This window comes from Nesoenas mayeri (assembly GCF_963082525.1).
Source record: "Nesoenas mayeri genome assembly, chromosome: 1".
NCBI lineage: Eukaryota > Metazoa > Chordata > Aves > Columbiformes > Columbidae > Nesoenas > Nesoenas mayeri.
The window spans coordinates 122,565,806-122,586,621 of record NC_137541.1 but is presented as its reverse complement, the minus strand read 5'-3'; the positions used below and the strand labels follow the sequence as shown (position 1 = coordinate 122,586,621).

Below are 20,816 nucleotides of genomic sequence, written 5' to 3'. Positions count from 1 at the left end.
TGTGTACACACACAGAAAAGCGTTCAGCACTATGTTTTTAAAATATAATACCTCACTCCTGTCAGCTAACTTTCCCATCCGCTGTTCTCTCTGCATCTAGAAAAATAGGAAAATTGTCTGTTCAAAGAACATAAGTAATGCTCTCATATAAATCACTTGTGAGAAGAGTGGGCCTAGAATAGGCTGCATCTCCTAGAAAATTACTTCTGCCTGCAAGTAAAACTGCTGAAGCTTACCCTCACACCAGAACCTGCTGATTCTTTGCATATGTGTGTGTGTGTAAATTGCCTCCATAAGCCAGAGAAATTACCAAAAGTGCAAAAAGATGCCTTTTATCTGGAAGAGAAGGCATCCTACAGACTGAATCTGCAGCTGTCTTGCCCCAGCCAAAAGTTACCACTTCTTTCACAGCAGCTGTCTGCTCTGCACAGAACATGGTATTCCTTATCACATTTAAATGCAAACTCTTGCAGAGGTGCATAGTGCTTGACATGGTCACATATGAAGGAAAGCTACCTAAAAATATGACAATATCATTTTCTTTTTTTTTTTTTTTTTTACAGTGTATTTCTATGTTCCCTCTTATAATTTTGCAAGTTGATAAGCATTAATTTTCTTTTCTAACAACGTTTGATGCAGCCCAAAGACTGCTTGGTAATGTGTTTCAGATGCTAGGTTGCTGCTGAGATGAGGTGTTGGTTCACCTGTATTTTAAGCAATTGCGTAAGACTGTCAAGGCTCTGCTGGATCAGTGTGTCACCAGCCGTGGACGTATTAGTAGTTCTCTTCATAATCCTGCATTTGGAAAATGGTGTCCCACTCCTTGTTCTGACAGCCAGCAAATCCACAGCCCCTGCGTGGTTGTCAGCCCCACCTGCCAGCAGGTCCAGGGTTTGTGGGTGCCAGGCTGGTGGCTGGGGAGAGCATCAGGGCAGCTGGGAGAGGGCAAGCGACACTGCACCTGAGCAGTGAAGGGGAAAAGCAAGAGCAGAAATAGGGCTTGGGGGCCTTTGGATTGGGAGGCAAGGCTTGGGCAGGATAGGCAGGAGGTGCTTAGCAGGTATGTCCAGACAGCCCCGGTGGGGCCGCTGGAAGGGAGAGGTGGGGCAAACTTTTGGCCGTTCTGCAAAGGCTCAAGTCCCGCTGAACACCTGCAAGCAGCCGGCGGATAAGAAGGAGATGGCCGAGGGAAGGCCCTGGCAGCGCCTGGTGCCACCACGGTCACGCTCTTCCCCACCTCCTCCCGTGCCGCCTTCAGCCAAAATCAGTGGGGAAGAGATTTATCGGAGCGGAGAGTTCTGGGACCGGGCGGGTGGCGGCGAGGGACCCACGGGAGGAGGAGCGCAGGCACCTGTGGCAGCCGTCCCCTCGCCACCCTTTCCCTTGCAGACACACACGGGCGGCCCCGGGGGCGGCCGTGCGCAGGCGCCGCCGCTCCTCCCGTCGGTGCCCGGCGCTGATCCCCGGCGGCGGCGTCGCCTTCGCTGATCTCCGCTTGTCCCAGCGGCTGGACGCTCCCGCCCCGCTGCGCTCTTGGGTGGCGGCCCCGGGGGAGACCGGCATGGCGGAGAACCCGGGGCGGCCCGGCACACCGCCGCCGGAGGGGAGCGACGTCCCACGGGAAGGAGGCGATGAGGATACGGCGGCGGGGGAGCCGCAGCCCAGGGTGGACCCCGAGGGAGCGACAGAGTCCCCGAATGGGTTCCCCTCTGGCGAGGTGCCGCAGCTGAGCGGGGAGGCAGCGGCTGGGCAGGAGCCGGCAGCGGCGGCAGTGTCCCCCGGGGGCAGCTGTGGGACGGGGAGCGGGTCCACCGGGAGGGAGGCGGAGACCCCGAGCGGGCCGAGCACAGGGGAGCAGACTCCGGCGGGGTCTGCGCAGGGAAGCGTCGACGGGGATGGACCGGAGGATGAGGGTCTGCCAGGAAGGGAGCCGGTGACAGCGGCCACGGGGGTGGACGCGCCCGAGGGCTCCGCGCCGGCGAGGGCAGAGCCCGAGGACGCGGCGGTGGCTTCGGCGGGGACGGACCCCGAGGAGGCAGCTCCGGCGGGGACGGACCCCGAGGAGGCAGCTCCGACGGGGACAGAGCGCGAGGAGGCAGCTCCGGCCGGGACAGAGAGCGAGGAGTCAGCTCCGGCAGGGACAGAACCTGAGGACGCTGCCACGGCCCCGACGGGGACGGAGCCCGAGAAGGCGGGAGCGGCTCCGGCTGGGCCAGACCCCGAGGAGGTGGTGAGGGAGGCAGCCCCGGCGGAAACAGACCTCGAGGAGGCAGTGGTGACAACCCCAGCAGGGACAGGCTCCGAAGAGCCGGCGGGGACAGTCTCCGAGGAGTCTGCGGCGACAGCCCCGGTGGGGACATACCCCGAACAGGTGGCGGAGACAGGCCCCGAGGAGGAGGCGAGGAAGGAAGCCCCATCGACGACAGATCTCGAAGAAGCAGAGGCGACAGACCTCGAAGAGGCAGAGGCGACAGCCGCGGCGGGGGCAGACCCCGAAGAATTGCTAAGGCAGGCAGACTCGGAGCGGAGAGACCCCGAGGAGGCTGCGGCGGCAGCTCCGGCGGTGACAGACCCTGAGGATGCGGTGCGGGTGGCAGCCCCAGCAGGGACGGTCCCCGAAGAGGTGGTGCGGGAGGCAGCTCCGGCGGCAACAGTCCCTGAAGATGCGGTGTGCGAAGCAGCCGCAGTGGGGACAGTCCCCGAGGAGGCGGCAACCCTGGCGGGGAGCGAAGTGGCTCCCGAGGGCCCGGGGGAAGCGGAGCTGTCGTTGCCGGCCGGAGGGGAGGCCGGCGGCGGTCGCCGGTCACCGAACGGCATCGGCAGCGAGGACGGAGCGGAGGCGGCGGGGACGGAGCAGGGAGCCGCTGAGCTGACGGTGGCAGAAGCGGGGAGCGTGGCCCCGGGGACAGGGGAAGGCGGCGCGTCGGCGGCGGGGCAGCGCAGCGGGTCACCGGGCACCGAGGGCGGTGAGTGGGACGCGGCAGGTCGGAGCCTGAACGGCGTGCGGAGCCGGGCAGAGGACGAGGAGGGAGAGACGGGTTCACCGACCGCCTTGGAGGAGGAAGACGATGAGGAGAAGCAGGAACATGACATCTCCCTCTTCGTCAAGGTAGGGTGTGGGGCGCTGCTGAGGAAACCTGGGTTTGCGATCCTCACCTCCTTCAGAAGCCCGAGGCAGCTGTTGTGATGAATAGCATTTAAATCTGGCAGGGAAAAGTCCAGCCTGGCTAAGGTGATTTTGTTATTAATGCCCGGAATAAACTTGCCTCTGACTCCTCATTCTGCGGGCAGCAGGTGTGATAGGACAGGGCTTCCCATGAGCTGGCTGCAGGGCAGTGCTGCCCATCCCCTCTGCCCTGGGAGCTGGTGGTGCTGCTCAACCCAGAACCAAGAGAAGCACAGACTTGACCTGCAATGTGGTCTTCCCAGCAGTTTCCCCTGATGGAATCTGTGCTAAGTTACTTGAGGTTTCTCTAGTTTTAAATGGAAAGTGTATGCAGGGATCTCCGATTCGGTGGACTTACGTGCCCTGCTTGTGCCCTCCTCACTGTGGAGCTAGGACCCAGGGCAGGGGTGGGAATATAACCAACAACATCTGCTTGGAATTGCTAGCTGTGACTTGTGACACAGGGAGTTCTCAAGGGATGTTAAGATCTTCAGAATACAGTAAGAAGGACACACAGAACATCATGAGAGTTGAGGTGGAAGGAACTGGAAAATATAACTGGTGAATGTTCCCAGCTGCTCCCAAGTTCAGGCATTTCCTTAGCACGCAGGCTGAGATGGATTCTGTGGTCTAGAGGTAGCTAGATGATAACGCTGGAGCCAAAATCTGTAATTTTGTGTTAAACCTGGCAGAGGTGACTTACAGACTTTCTGGCCCTTTGCAGGGACACTTTTGTAACTTCTTTATTCTTGTTTCACGGTCTTATTTCCATCAGGGAATGTTGGAGAGTGGCAGAGAGCTAAAGTCTACCTGTGCATTATTCCATGCTTTATGTGTGCACGCTTTATGGAAGAACAACATGGCCAAAATTAGAGACCAGACTATAAGAACATCTGTTGTGACACTGTAGTTCCCAAATATTGGAATTAAGCATGGGTTTTGAAAATCTTTATGAATTATTAAAGACAGAAGAGGAACATTTTTATGATTGACTTGGCATTAGTAACTTAAGAATGCCTTGAAAATAATACACCTACTTTTCTGATGATTTCGGTAGAGAAGCATTACAAAGCTTGAATATTTTACATCACCTAGAGATTTTTAGTTAGAGATTGGCACAAGTTTCTCTAGTTTAATAGAAGGAAAATAAGGTGCCTGCTGGAGTGCTTAGCATCTGCCCACTCGCCAAGAGGTTCCAGGGCCACAGTCCTGGGAAGCGAGAAGCACTTTTCTTTCCTGCTGGTGGGAGAGTTCATGCTGCTGTTGCTGTCACCTGGAGACGTGTTTGCTGTATTTTTACTCTTCTCTTGGTAGTGGGAAAAGAGTATAAAAAAGGGGAGACTTGAAGTTCTCTGTGCTTGCTTAAAATAGGTTTTAAGAGCACATGCATAATGCTGTGCTGAAATAGCTGCTGATGTGTTTTGGTGGGAAAAAGGAGAGTGGATTCCAACATGGGACAGCATGAACTCTGGCATTTGGGGGTTATTGAGTGCTTATATCTGACCACAACATGTGGTCCACAGACACAATCCTCCTTCCTGAGCAAGTGCTATATCTCGAGGGTTAAGGAAATGAGAAGATGATCTGAACTGAATGCAAACTTTTGGTCCCAATCTGAAACTCTTCCCTTCTCACGCATGTTTCTAATACACATATTATATGCCTATCTGCTAGCTCTTAGTGCTTTTGAGATGTTGACACCCACCTGTACTTTGCAAGTTCTGCTGACCTCTTTCACCCTTCTGCTACGTTTCTCAGTTGTCTGCGTTTCTGTGTTGGCTGTGCCTGCATGCACAGTGCTACAGATAGGAAGTCCATGCATGATTTGGTAGCACTATACAAATACAGAGAAATGTTAAAACTAAGTCCCATAACAGGAGAAAAGTCACAAGAAAATAATAGAGTAATAGTGATTGAATGATCCTCACAGTTTCCCTGCTGGGGAGCATTTTACTAGACTTGGCTAACATTAAAGTACTTGGTAGTCTTTCAGTAATAATGTTTTGAGAATAACAAACAGGATCATCACCATCAGAAAGAAACTTTTCAGATATAACTGTATGACGAGTAGTGTTTCTTGTTTTTACTGTTGTTGATCAAGCTTATTCTTTTTAGAGTTGTTTTTCCTCTTTTCTTCCTTATGCTTTGCATTGGTTCATTTGATTTTGCATATAGGTATTGAAATATTGTGAATATCGTGTAACCTCATGCCTCCCACAGTGAGGTGGGTGGCAAAGTTCCTGCTAGCTCCACAAGCATGAGTACCAGCAATTGTGCTTTTAAGCAGATTTGGGTTGCTATGGAGTGCTATTAAATTTGAACCCAGGCACCCAATTCAAGATCTCATACAATCTGAGATACTTTAGCACTTAGAAGGGTTAGCAGCGTCTATGGGAGATAACGTCCTTTAGCACCAGGAACTTGATGCTGGACAGGCTACAGGACAGTGTCTCCAAGCAGTCATTGAAGTTTATGCAACTGAACGGTGCCTTTAATGAAGTTGAACTACGTAAGACTCCTTGGCTGTAAGCGCAAGACCATATCAAAATCGCTTTGAAGGTTTCACTATGTGCTTACTTGATTTCAGTTTTCCCATGAAACAACCTGTATCGTATATTTCCTTTAGATAGTAATATTTGATGTTTCTGGTGTTTCAAAGTCAAATGTTTGAAAAGGTCATCCAGATATACTTTCTGATTGTTCTTTGGTAATTTAGCTGAGCATATCTGACACCTTGGGTAGGACACCTTGAGGATGTTGAAGCTTGCTACCTGGTCTAAGGTCAATGGTATAGGTAGTGGGGTTGTTTGTTTGTTTTCCTGTGGCAAACCCCTCTTTTTTTGGTCAGAAAATACCTGTAAATGTCAGAAATTTATTTTACAGTTTGGATATAGCAGGACTCCCACCAAAATAAATCAGTTGATTGTATGCAATTTAAACATTTATGTAGAACTTAAAAGTTTATTTCTAAATTTTACCCCCCCCCTCCAAGGTTACCTACCAATTAATATTAAATTTTCTTAAAGATAGGAAACTTAAACATCAGATTCACAATTGCATTGTTCATAATTTCAAAGATTTTTAGGGATGGTGATTTATCTGTAAGTGCTGAACACATTTAGTCAACTGAACAACCCAGTTTAACCACAAGGCCTTCTCTGAGATTACTCATCTTCCAAAACAATTATCGCTAAGTTTCTGGGTGAAATGGTATCTAGCTGACCATGAGCCTAAGGTAATAGATTTTATCCAGCAAAAAGTAATAGGCTTTATTCAGTTTTGTGACATTCTTGGTCTTCAAATCATAGTCAATTATTTTCATTCAGAGAGCTGTTTCATTCCTACCAGGGACCAAGGTTACTTTACTGGTACATAATTTCCTTGCACCATTTCTGAGATATGTTTGACTGACTTGACATACTTGGAGCAATCCTGCACTATCAAAACTGCTGATAAACGAGAAAGTTAAAGTCTTGCTGTGAGTAGAGCATGGGAATAACAGATGCTTTCATCTGTGCCTCCAAACACCACAGTTAACATATCCAACTGAAATAGTAATTTGTATTTAGAGCACAAAAAAGAATCTCCTTTTCTGATGTGAAGAATCTGTGAAGAATCTGTGTTTTATGTATAACTTGCATTGGAAGTATAAATGGACTGTTCTCAAACTGAACTTCTGGGCTTTGAGTGCTGTATGTAAGAAATTCGTGGAGAGCAGGAGCTCAGATCCTGCAGAAACCTCCTAGCTTGTATGCCCATTCAGTGGACTCCGTCTTGTACTTGATGCTTGATGTAAACATATACAATATAATCACTGAGTAGGCATTTGTGCTTATGATCTTGATTTTTGCTCATCGATGCAATCATTCATTCTGTAAATCAGTTAGGTGTGTATGGTTTATAAGGAGAGCATCAAAACAAAAGTAGACAGGTGTTTACTGTCCTTTTTTAGTGTAGATTCACCCAGGAACCCAGTATTTAGATGACCTCAGGAGGGTGAAGTAAGGACTTGTATGTGTGGAATTACACTAGCTTCATATTTATGGATTAAAAGAGGTTTAGGGGGAAGTTTAGTTACTGGATATTTGACTAAGCAAAGGGAACTACCCAAATCTTGCCAGAGGTGGGCGCATTGGATTTGCGTGATGCTACAGAAGGACAAATCGCTCTGGAATGCACAGTGGAAGCATTCAGTATGGTTTGGGCAATGTAGGAAACAGCTTCTCTTTTCCTTCTTTCACCCCATCCCTATTAGCACTGCTGCATTTCAGTTTACACTGTGTGTTCCCTGAAGAACACATCTGCTCCTTTCTCTTCACTCTCTGCTTTTCTCCTTGAGCTGCGTTTCGTGTACCTTCTTCAAAAGTAGGAGCTTTTCTCAGGTGCCCCATTGCTGCCTCTTTAATCTTGTCATTTTTTTACATCTTGTTTCCCTCCACCATTCTTTCTCATATTCTGTTTTACAGCTGACTATGAGACCTGTTTGCTTTTATAACCGAGTACTTACAAAAGTTACCCCAGAACAGGGCAAAAATCATTCAGGAGAAAGCCTCTCCCTTGGAGCAGAGCACAAGCACCACGTAGGCTAGATCTGCTGAAACCAGAATCAAACTGAAGCTGGTTGGGACTGAGTTCTGTGGGGCTGCCCAGCAGCACCAGCATAGCCTTCCTTTTCTCGCTACTGTTTAGCTGTTTGTATGGTGATTTTGTTTTTTTGACTACATACAGCTGTACAAAAAGTAATGAACCAGCAGAGGTGTGTTTGTTCAAAGACATTTTGTGTTTCTGTTCCCTGTCTTGTCATATAAACAGGAAGCTGGCTCTCTTTTCATGGGTATTTGCCCTTTCTCACTACTTTTTTTTTTTCCTCGCTAGAATATGGCAATTTCAGATTCCCTAATGCCGCTTAAGAGGAACTGGCATTACAAATTCCTTTCATACCTCTTCAGGTTATTGTGTGTGCCGGGTGCACCTGCAGCAGTTTTTCTGGGAGCTGAATATGCTTCCAGCAGCCTTCAATAGAAGTGTGCTTGGGAGACTTTGGTTTAAAAGGCAATGATATAAATATTTATTTTAATTCTTTTTTTTTTCTAGCTATGCAAATTTTTTGAATTTGCAATCTTTTTCATTTTAACTTTTCATGCTTTCCTTTATGGCCATTCTGGTTGTCACCTTTTTAGAGCTTAGACTGCTAAAAAGGAACAAGGTTCCTTGGAGCTCCTGATTAAAGAATAGCTTTGCAAACTACATTAAAATTGGTTTTACCACTTTGCTCTGAAGGGGTGCTTAATGGAGCAGTAGTGTGCTGTTTATACCAGTGTCAGTTCTGACAACTAAAAGGCCAAGTCCTGTTCCAGAAAGACACAAAAGAACAGATAGTCAAAAGGGATCAGAAATATGAAGTTGCTTTTAATTTTTTTTTTGTAAGATTTAGTCATACTATTTGGAATAATATTTTTTGTGTGTTCTTTGGAAGTCCCAGAACTGCATGTACACATGATATCATACAAGCCATAGGCATCTGTTTATTCTCACTGTGATTGTAGATCTCTGCTGTTTGCAGACGTGTTTTATGCAAAACCAGTTCTGAAATAAACATCTTCAAAGCTGTGTTCCTAGACCTTTTCCTTTTCTCAGTACACTGCTTCAATAAAGCACCTCACCATGTGTTTTACTTTAAGCATAAGCTTAAAGTCACGTGCTATTTAAGCCCTTCGCTAAACAGGGGACACTTTCCTGATTTGGTCCTAGGGCATGTCGTGTATTTCTTGCTGGCTGAAATCAGCAGAAACTTATGATGAAATCAGCCTGCTGCCCAAAATTCAATGGTATTGTCTCTGGTCCTTGTCTTCTGTCTTCATTAAAAGGCTGATCTTACCTGTGATCATCACAGACCAAAGGCAAGGGTGGAAGTTTTCCTTGTCTACTTTCTGCCTTCGGTTTCTGGTTGTCTGAAGTGAACCTTTAGTTCATAAATCCTCTTGGAGAGCTGCAGCCTTCCTCAGAAACATTGATGATTGCTGCACAAGGCGATTGTAATACAGCTGTGCCTGGGAATTTTCATGCTGTCCATCTGTTTAATTTGAGGCTTGATTCATGTTTGTACATAAATGAATAACAAACCAGTCTACAGGATTCATGGCATTCACAAATATGAAACATTAGAGTGTCGTGAATTATTTTCTGGGTGAGGGGAGGAAAGTGATTTGGCCAATTAGTTGAAAAATATAACTATACTCAAAGTATTAGTGGACTCAGGTGAAATTTTGCAAATGGTCTTCATTAAACAAAAATTAAGATTTTTTATGGGGAAAAATTACCTGTCACTGTTAGGTCTAGATTCATTCATTCACAAGGAATTTAGGCACAGTTGCCGAAATGGAGAAGGCAGCAGTAGCTGCGTTGTTAGCCCTGCACTTAGGACACTGATGTGGGATGCAGGTGATAGAGGTTCTGATGTTACCTGGAGTGTAAGTGGAAGATTAGTGTGCATCTCTTGCCCAAGCCAGTGCCATAGACACACAGTTATTCCTGGTCTCTCTTTGACACTATTAGCATTTATTAAGGACCCACAAAGGGGGGCAGCATCAGAAAGATTGAATGCAAGGAGCCAGGAATATTCAGCACTTACGGTTAGGCTTATTTGCTGTTATTTCCTTTTGTAGCAATATGTAGGTTTTAAATGGTATTCCATAGCCTCTGATTCCTACTAGTTTTGGCATTGCTTGTGGAATGAGATGTGTGTTACCCACGTCCTTTGAGAAAGCAGAATGTGGCAGGCACTTAAAAAGATGAAAGTATTGTGTCACTTTCCTGGCATGGGTGTTATAAATCATTCCCAGTCCACTTGAGAATCTGCATTTTGGTTTTATTAGCATCCCTAGTAGTAAAAATAAACTAATCTATGTTGATTAAAAAAAAAAAATCTAATTCTATTTATTTGATATCTTCAAGAGTAAACCAGTGTTTCCTTCTGTGTCGTCTTCTGTTTTAAATGATTTCTCTCCAGCACTTTGCTGCCTTGTTGGCAGGAAGGGGATTAGGCAGCCTTGTGATCACTTCACTTCCACAAACAATTCTGCCTTTTTGGGCTCTTCACCTCAACGGGTATCAGCCAGGGTTAGCCATCACAAGGACTCTCCGTTTTAGCCTTTCTCACAGTCTCGTGCTCTTCATTGTATGGATCCATGCAAAGTCATATTTATGGCTATTTTTTAGAAGTTAAATTATTGTAATGCAGAAGTAATAATGGGAATTATTAATATGAGTGCACTTTTTTATGATGCTTATCTCAGGTGAAGTCACTTTGAATTGGCAGCTGTATACTTTTTATTATAGCAAGAGACAGGCCCTTCCTCTTCAGATATAGCAAAGGGAGTAAGGTAGTGAAAGGAAATATACCTGTTTTATGGAAGGGGAAGTGAAGCATGGAGACTGAACTCCTGTGCCATTGCTGACTCTATTCTCTGTGTCTCCCTTGAAGAAGTCCTACTGCTTCTTTTAAAAAGTAAGATATTTCATGTTCCCCTGACTCTGCCCAGGGAGTGTAAGTAAATGCCATGTGGAGGTTACATGATTATTTTCTTGCTCAGATAATAAAAAGTCACACTGTGATAAACACTTGTATGCATTTTCATTTCCAGTATCTGATTATTTACTGATAAAAGCCTGAACAAGCCGAGTGACTCCGTTCCAGTTGCTTTCAGTAACACCCGCCTTGTCAGCTCTAAAGGAAAGTGTTTCAATTCCATCATAAAAAAATATTTAGCTTCTCAAAAGCAAACAGCAGCAGCTTGTACAGCCTGTCACCAACTCCGCTGTCAGTCAGAAGCTTTACCGGGCAGGGGGGGTCCCCTTCCCTGGGAGAGGGGACTCCCACACTCCCACCCTGGCCAGCTGCGGGATGTGCCATGCGCAGGGAGATGGGTGGTTGTTGTGAAGCCTCACAGACAGGCAGAGGTGCAAAGGGAATATTTCCCATATTTTTTTTTTCCTCTCCACATGCATAAATTTCAGCATATATTTGAATATTCAAAATAGACTGGGAATAGAATTGTTACAAAGTAAATTAAAGCAGGGCTAGAGTCACAAGTGCCTGCTCTTTCCCAGGTTATTCAGATGGCATAGTTACAAAGAAGTTAAACATTTACTCAGATTTCAGAAAAATTCTCGGTTTATGTCTTGGAGAATCATTGACATTTGCCTGGTAGCCATTTTGAAATTGCTTTTAAAAGCTGTTACAGAACCTGAGTGGTTTTTTTTTTTTTTAAATCTAATTTCTTTCCTTGATGGTTGCAGATTAAACTCAAAACAGGATTCAAATATACCCTAAAGACTTAAACATTTTGGAGTGTGTGCTGCCTACAGAGATGAACATGCTATTGATCCCCTTGGCAAAACCATCAGCCTCTTTTTGCCAGGAACACCACAGGGGCAGGGGGATTCTTGGAGGATGGGACCTTAGGGACAGTCCTTGTTTTGAGGATTATCTGTTTTATAGCTGTAAATACTGGAGCTGATTGGTTCGCAGTATGATTAATGCATTATATCTTTATTTAAAAACTGTATTTTGATTAGCAATACTGTGTTTCTTAGGGTTTCCTGAAGCTTGTGAATTGAAGCGAGGTGGTGGGGAGAGCAGGATGAATTGCCTAGAATTTGAATTTACTCCAGAAAAGGAATAGAGTCCAGCCCCTTCTGTGTCAAGCTAATGAGTTTTTGCTGGTATTTGTGCCCAGTTTTTAACTGCTCTTTCAGGACATGTTATTGCCAGTTCCCGCTGGAACTGACAGGTTTTTTATGTAATATTTTACATGGTCGTTTGAATTATTTTCTACTTAGACCAAAATATAACATTTGATACAGGGGAAAAAACACCACAAAGCAAATACTTTCATCTTCCACAGTCACCTCTTGATTTAAATGCCCAAATTTGCAAATTATTTTCTCAGTCACTTCACCAAACCTTCAATGACCTACTCCCTGAAGCTGGATAAAATAGCGTATTTATTTATTTACTTATTCATTTACAACACCAATCACAGACATTTTATATGTGTGTATAGTTTTTGCATTTAGATTGAAACAGCACGGCTGTGTGTCACAGGTTAAGTATCATATGGTGAAGTGTAAAACAGGATGTGTCATTGAAATACCAGTTAATCTGTTTTTCCCAGACCTATAATGTGTTCAAGAATATAATGCTCTTTTGTTGAAGTAATTCCCTGTAGGAATTTAAAAAGGATATAAGATTTTTGTCTCCATGTAGAATGTTCAGCTGGCATCTTGCCATGTTATTAAATACGGATTAGAAATAGCATTGAGGTATTTAAACATAATTCTTGTAACAGGATAAATAGCTAATAGCATTTGGTTTGCTGCTTGTGTGCTTGTGACCTGGTAATGTTCCCATTAACACAAACACAGACGGCACGAACTCTGTAGGCAGAATTTACAGCAGAAGGAAATTCGTTTTTTGAATTAGTTGGTATAAGATTAGGCCAATGATCTGTAACTGGGCGGCATTTCCCAGCTCTGGTGTTTAGTTCAAAGGCTCTCAGTTTTCTTAGACTACTGGTCGGTTTTTGAAAATAGTCTTGAATCTTAAAATTGAAGAGTGAATAAGGATTAGGGGGAGTGATCTTTTTGAAGGCTGTGTATTTTTATTAATTAGTTGGCATGTTTCTAGTGTAGTTAAAGTGGATGATGGCATTTCCTTCTCCTCACTTCAGGGAGGAGCAGAACGAGGGCACCTCTGCAGCCGTTCCCCTCTGCCTCTGTTTAAAACCTCTTCTGAATAAACTGCTTGACATTTTATTTTATTTTATTTTATTTTATTTTATTTTATTTTATTTTTATTTACAAGCAATGGAGATTTTGTCATCTCGTGTTAAAATAAAACAACTTCTGTTTTGGAGGGATGGCAATGATTGCTTACATTGCATTGAAAAGTCGCTGTCACTACGTATGAGTAATACACATATAATTAATTATCATCATCATTATTTTCATGTCCCAAAAAAGCAAACAAATAGTGATGACTGAAAGTAATGCTCTTTTGAGTGAGACGTAAACCAAGTATAATTCATACAACAGTTCTTTGTGTAGAACAACATCCCTAAGTTGGGCAAGATTAATTTAAACCCTGTTGAACTGTAGATGACGTTTCGCAGTCTTCACTAGCCGTGTGATAATTTTCCTGTTTATTTTTACATTTAATTTTCCTTGCCTCTGTTCTCCCTGCTGTGTACAGTTCCTGGAAGCTTGCTTGTCACTGTCTTCCAAGTAAGCCTTGTAAAATGAGAGATAAATAAGTAATAATGCATTGATAATTATGATAGGATAAAGTACTATTTGTTGAAATAGTTTTTCAGGCTGTTTTAGGAAAAGAGTAAACTGTCTCAAAGGGTTACTGTATTCATGTGTTGTTGATGGGGGCTCGACATCTAACAAACAGCAGAAAGGATGTTTACTTTGCCTTGAAACATTCAGTATCTGGCCAAGAGATGGCTGTGCATGATTGCTGCACCAAGACCTGGAGATGGAAACCTGGGAAAATGCTGAATTTTGCCCAGCTCTTGCCCAGGGCTTGCTGACCCCTGTCCCTTAGTGCCCAGCTGCACGATTTGGGGCACAGGAAGCACCGCAGGCCAGTTCCTGGGTGAGCAGCCCTGAGAAGCAGGAGCATGAGGTGAAGATCTCCTGTCCAAGCTGAAGCAGCCCCAGGGCAACCTCTTTCTGCTACCCCTCAAATGCTGGTGCTGCCAGAGGAGCATCTGATTTCCCTTTTACCTTCCACATAGCATGGGGTGAGAGAGATCTGCTTGTGCAAGGAGTCTCCTTCAGACAGCTCTGCTTATTAAGCCTTATTACTCAAAATATTTATGAATTATTTAAGTAACTTATTATTGAATTTGCAAACGAGTGGATTACTGATTGCTTATTGCTTTTGCTTTATAACCACATGCTTCTTGTGCTGTGGATGGCAGGTAGCTAGGTGGAAGCATCCTCTGTGTTTAATTATTTGCTTTCTCATCATGAGAGGCACCAATGGTTTCATTCTGAAACCAGGCTCAACACCAATCCAGGTTATGCTAAATACTACAGCTGCCACAATGGCTTTGCTTGCAGACCTGCTATAGGTAGCTATAAGATATCTGAGGAAATAGACCTGTAATTTGCATTTTACCTTTGTAATTTCATTTTATTTTAGCCATTTTTTTTTTAAAAGCAGCTGTTGACTGCCTTTAACTGCTCTGTAGAGAGCCACAGCTATAGCTGTAAATACCTGTGACAGTGTTAAGGGCCTGGTCCAAGGCTAGCAACAACAGCGTATGTAAAATGGCAGAATTGGTTTATTTTTTTTTGGTAAGAATTCATACACACATAAGTTTAATCTTTAATCTCTTTAATGTAAATGAGATTGAATATTAGTAAAACTGCAGCCTCTGTAAATGTATTACAAGATGCTACACCTTTCAGTTTTCACCTGCACTCTCTTGTGTCAGAACTGGAAGGACAGGGTGCAGGCAGACCCACTGCTCAGTAGACGTACTTGGCAGACTGTGATATCAAAATCAAAATTAAACTTGTATTTCATCCAAGTAACGAGAGAGTTTGAGTCTTTTGTTTCTCATAATTTAAAGAGTAACTGGACAAAGGTAGAAAGTTCATTGCTACAAAGTTGCTTCTTAATGAAGGAAAATTTCTTCCTATGCATCAAAAGCATTTAATTACTTACTAGGTAATTAAGTTAATTTCAGCAATAATTAGTTACCCAGCAGATCATGAGTAAATAAGTAATGCGGTGAAAGTTAGAATAAAGGAGGCTTTCTCTGCTCTGAAATGGCTGCTGGCATGTGGGGCAGGTACAGAACTGAAACCAGAGGAAATTACAGCTTTAGACTTTTCCTTTCTGTCATCTGAGATGATTAGAATTTCCAGATGTATATAACCCCTTTAAGATGTGACCACTGTTCACTACATAAAAACAGGGTTGAGGGAAATATCCCATAAAGAAACTCCAAACACACTGTTAATCCCTCAACAAGAATGGAGGACCAAGAGCATTCAAAGAACCCTTTATAGCAAAGAGCCTTACTGAATATCTGATTTATGAAACCTAATGAAACAAAATATTCATAGCAAGTTAATGCAAATACTTCATGAAAGAAAGTATAATATAATTTCAGAAACCTAACAGAATGAGAAAAGTCTAAATAATGAAATTGTTAGAAGATGTTATGAAATGCTAATAGGTGTCCAGTCCAGGAGACTTAAATCTTGCCCAAGCTTCAGATGTTAAAGTGTGAGGTAGCAAGGGTTTTGTTGTTTCTGCACGTGGGAGCTCAGCCTGGACCCACATTCAGTGCCAGAAGAGCCCTGCTCCAGGACACAGCACATCTTTTATTACCAGTAATAATACCTAGATAACTGATAATTACATAACAACTAATGTACAGATGCATAATTAAAAACACATGTTAGGGAGTAGAAGGGTATTTCTAAATTGTCGTGCTGTTTGTAGGTAGACTCAGCCTTTATCCTACTCCTTGTAATCTGTGGTCACACAAAAACCACTTTAATGGTGTTCTGTGTTCAGTTGAAGCTGTGCAAATGAAAAGTTAATTCCTTTTATCACTTTGCACTTACACTTGCTTCCTTTCATTCTCTTTCCCTTGGCATCTCTTTTTGGCCTAGCCTTGGCTAAAAGCCTTAGTCTACACAGCATTTTATAAAAAGACTTCCAAAAATCGTTTGGCATCCCCACTAATGGTCTAGATACAAGTTTTCTTTTTAAGTTAGAAGTAATTTGTTCATTCTGTATTTGTACAGTACTTAATTTATAGGACCTAGGTGCTACTATAAAGGCCTACATTTCCCCATCTCCACAAGGAAAAAAGAAAAGCTAGACTAAGAAATCCTCCTGTCTGTGGATCCCAGCCACACCTTTTCCGTAAGTCTGTCCTTGCATCAGTTTGGCAGCTGCTGTGTGCCCTGTAGCTCCACATCCTGACAGCACTTTATGGTAGGACTCCTAAGAAATCATCTTAGTAGCTTGTTTTGTGGATGGGCATTAACAACTGATGGGTACAAACAACTGCTGATGGGTTTCAGCAGTTGAACTGGTTCTTTGTTAAGAGGACTGACTACCTACATGCTGTGCCCAGCAGCAGCCAGCCCCAAGCGCCCAGAGCAGCCTCCTGGTGTCTGGTCCAGGCACTCAGCGACTTAGACCTGTCTGAAAGTTACCACTCTTTGTCATCAACCTTTTGGTGACTCATAATCTTCCAGGTGTGCTCATCTTTGAATCAACATCCCGACCTTTGATGGTATTGGTTTTACAGGTAGGAGACTTGCTCCCTGTCCATTGCTGCCATTGTTCTGCTAGATGGGATTCTGGTACCATCTACAACTATACCTGGTTTTGATGATTATCCCTTATCAGACCAGCTAGGGGCTTAGATACCTCCTGAGGTCTCCATTGGGCCTGAGCTGCTTGGGTGTGCTCAGTGTGAGGGTGCACCAGCTGCAGCCATCCGGGGTTGCTTTTAGATCCTGTAGCTGTCTCAAGACTTGTGTCCCATTGCAGCTGACTTTGTTGTCATTTGCTATTGCTGTATGAGGCTGCTAGACTGAGAAGAGTGAGGTTTTTTTTCTGTTGCCATCCCTGGGATTCTTGCATTGCTCCTTATCTTTGGTAAGTTGAGCAGTTGCACTTGACCAGTGCATGAATATTAGCCTGTATTAGCATGTGTCCATTCCTAGCTGTAAGCATGCATCAAATATACAGTGTCAGCATTTTGATTTCTAGTGATTTGCTCACGCCACTTTAAATAAAATGCCATTTTGTGCTAACTGCTTTCCTTTTCTTCCTCAGAAGAGGACAACTTCTGGCACCACTTGCATTTTTCTGTCTGGCTGATCTTAACACATTCATTGCTAATAGCATCCTATCCTGGCTGGCATCTGGCTGGAGCTCACTATCAAATATACCATATCCATAATCTATTTCCTTTTTCAAGGAGTCATGTAATTATTTTAGAGTGTAAACTCTGTTTGGGATAGCTGCTGCTGTTTAAGGAGCATTTCCCCTCCATCATGGCCCCACAGTTTGCTACATGTGTTGTAATCCCGTGGAGACTTTCAGTGGTATGGGATACAAACGCGTGGCACTTGCCGTCATCTTGTCCTTGGAGTGATGTCCATGCTCTAGGCAAAGAAATGATGGGTGGCAAGAGACCTCCTGGTGAAGCATAGGTTCAAGTTCCTGCAGAAAGGGATTGAATCTCATCTTGAGACAAAATGGCTTTTTTTCCTCTTGTGCTGTCATGTGTGCATGTACACTTCAATATATCTGTTAATCCTATTGGAAATCTGGTTCAAAACCTCATTGCTGTGGTGGTTAAGAGCCCTTTTAAGTGTCAGCTAGAAACATTCATGGCCAGTTTGTACCCATTTATTTTTGTTGGAGCATCACCCTCAACTATCAGAGAAAAAATTATGCTTGCATTGGGTAATCATATATTCCCTTTGTCTTTGCTTTGCAAGTCTAAACCAGAACAGATTTTCCTGTCCTCTGTCACAAAATAGATTCCTCATTTTCATTGTCATCTTAGTAGCACTTGACCGAGTTTGATTTAATCTTTCATGAAGGTGAAGGACCGGATTTTTGCAGGAACATCTTCAGGATCACCTACAGTGTCTTGTACTGTAGCTTGAGTGCTGCCCTGCCTTCATGGAAGTGCCAGATATGTTGTAACATAAGGCAACTTTGCCTTTTCCCTACAGCCCCATCAGAGCATTGGGTCAGACACACCGTGAATAACACACTCTGTTGTTTGTTTGTTTTTTTGTTTTGTTTTGTTTTCAGCAGTTACCTCTAGCTGATAAGTAGTCTCCAATGGTGGGATTCAGCTCACTTAAGTTAAATTAGATGCCTAAACTTTATAGGGCTATTTAGGGCTATACTCAGAGAGAGCAATGCTACCAGAGACCATGTCATCCCCAGTGGGTGGTTATATGAGACAGGTAATATAGTGGAGTGGCTCTCTATATATCTGTCTTTGCTGACCAGAGACCTCTTTTCCCTGGGTGACATCCAGCTTCAGTTTGTAACATAACAGTTTGTACCCATTTTTATCACCTTTACGTTATCCCAGCATGCGGGCTTATCAGTTTGTGGGGTACTCGGTCTGTTCCAAAAAGCACTGGTGGTGCTGCCACTGTTCCTGCCTCCTGGGTTGTGGGCTCCATCTGCAGGTTTGTTTTTTTGTCATCAGATATTTCTCCAGCATCTCTTAGGAACTCACCATTATGTTTTTGCTGAAATGCCAGGCAGGACCTCTGAGGTTCCCTCCTAGACCATTTTCACTTTTATGAGAGGGAGAACAAGAACAGGAAAGCTGACCTGCCTGGTGGTTTGAACCACTTTCAGCTGCCTTGGTGCTCTAGAAGGCATGTGCTTTTTAGTTAATCTCATTCTGTTCTGTGCAGTGGGACTCTCTGTACTGCTGCCTCTCCCTGTAGCACACAGCATCCATTGACCCAGCTGGAGACAGCTCCGTGTTTTCATAACAAAATCAGTCTCTTCCCTCTGGGGTAGGTCATGGTCAAGCTGAGTGCACACAAATTGAGTTGTAGGTTCCTCCTCCACCTTTCTTTCATGCAGTTCTGCTCCACCTTCTTTCATGCAGTTCTGCCTTCACCTGTATTCAGGTTTTGCACAGCATGCTGATCTGGGCACCTACCATTTTTAACCCTTCCTCTTCTCAGAGCACCTTGATTTGCATCATTCTGATGTAAAGTCAATTGTCGCTTTGTTTTGTCATTTCTCCTCCCCTACTGAGGGCACAGGACTTACAATTGAAGTCTGCTTTATTCTGATAGCAAAAGTAAATCCACTTGATCAAACGTAACTAGCTGCATTTCAGTTTGTCATTCAAGAGGATATTTAGAAGATAAAAAACTTAAAGGAACTGTCCTTCTATTTGCAGCTGGTGAGCCAACTTGGTTGTTTAAAAGTTACAGGCTGATTGTGACTTGAAAGAGAGGAGAAAGGAGAGGAAGTGGAAGACATCCCAGGGCCCCAGGGTCTATGTCTCAGCTGACTGTCCAGATCACTAACTTTGCGTGCCCTGTAAGATCTATTGTGACATGTCAGTATGGTTTAGTTTGGACAGGTGGTCATGTGGATCCTTTAAGTCTTGCATTAAATGATCTTGGTACTGAGATCGTATCCAGAACCACCCAAACACATAGTCTGGGGGACTGTATAGAGTGAGAACTTGTCTATGCTATAGCTGAGGGCTGCAACTATTATAGTCTTTGCAGCCCTAACTTGTTCCTTTTTATGGAGGGGGTGGTGAGTGGAGAAGGGGAGCCCTCAATACAGGAAAGACATGGACCTGTTGGAGAGGGTCCAGAGGAGGCCACAGAAATGATCAGAGGGCTGGAACACCTCTCCTATGAAGACAGCCTGAGAGAATTAGGGTTGTTCAGCCTGTAGAAGCGAAGGCTCTGGGGAGACCTTATTGCGACCTTTCAGTACTTTAAAAAGCCCTATAAGAAAGATGGGGACAGACTTTTTAGCAGGGCCTGTTGGAATAGGACAAGGGGGATGGTTTTAAACTAAAGGAAGGAGATTCAGGCCAGACATGAGAAAGAAATTTTTTACAGTGAGGGTGGTGAAACACTGGCACAGGTTGCCCAGAGAGGTGGTAGATGCCCCATCCCTGGAGAAATTCCAGGCCAGGCTGGACGTGGCTCTGAGCAACCTGATCTAGTTGAAAATGTCCCTGCTCATTGCAGGAGGTTGGACTACGTGACCTTTGAAAGTCCATTCTAGCCAAAACTATTCTATGATTCTATGACTGCTGCTCACGTGGGAAAGACCCATGGTTCCTACAGGGGTGGAGTTCACCATGGATGCTCTTCTGAATAAAGATTCAACTACTCAACTAATACAAGCTGTTTGTATTGGAAGAAAAGCACTCAAGAGTTGTCCCCAGTTGCATCTGAATCAGCAGAGGCAGGATTCCAGGGCTTTACAAGTGACATCGTAGGAGAGGACAGTAAAAGTCAAACCACCCCTTCATTCTTTAGAGAAAACATTAGTACACTTGCTCCCTCCTTCCTCTACATGCTTTTTTGTCTTAACACCTTAAAAGAGAAAGACACTATTTTTAGCAGAATGCTTGTAGTTACATTTACTGTTGCCTCCTTAACCTGAAACCTTAATTAGGGCTTTGGACAAAAAGTCTGTTACTGAACTTGCGTATTTGAAGTTGTAATCCTTTAAGTATGTTTGTTGTTCTCTGAACCCTGTGATGCCATTCAAGATAAAAGATAGATGTTATTAATATTTCTAAACATAAAATACGATACATTTCTTTTTAAACCAAAAATCCTTATGGCACATTTTCAATATCAAGGTGCTTATTTTGCTCTTAAGAATGAAAGGAGAAACTGAAATTAATATTTTACTTGAAGAAGTGTCCAATTACTGTTTAACACAGCTTTCTCGTTGAACTTCACTATTCAGAATGTCACATACAGCAAGAGTGTACCCTGGCAAATACCAAAAATACAGTTTATGTGCAGGAATCTCAACTACTAGCCACATTTTAAAAATGAATATTTCTACTATTTG

General features: G+C 43.9%; 1 protein-coding gene across 1 annotated transcript in view; it reads left to right on the top strand.

The window, feature by feature from the left end:
- Window positions 1-1,561: 1,561 nt before the first annotated feature.
- Window positions 1,562-20,816, top strand: part of CLIC6 (chloride intracellular channel 6) — a gene marked incomplete at both ends in the record, with an annotated part of 32,491 nt that continues 13,236 nt past the window's right edge. Inside the window, 2 exons of the mRNA XM_080363358.1 lie at window positions 1,562-2,297; window positions 2,451-3,109. Coding sequence (XP_080219484.1) covers window positions 1,562-2,297; window positions 2,451-3,109 — 1,395 coding nt within the window. The remainder of the gene's footprint in view (window positions 2,298-2,450; window positions 3,110-20,816) is intronic.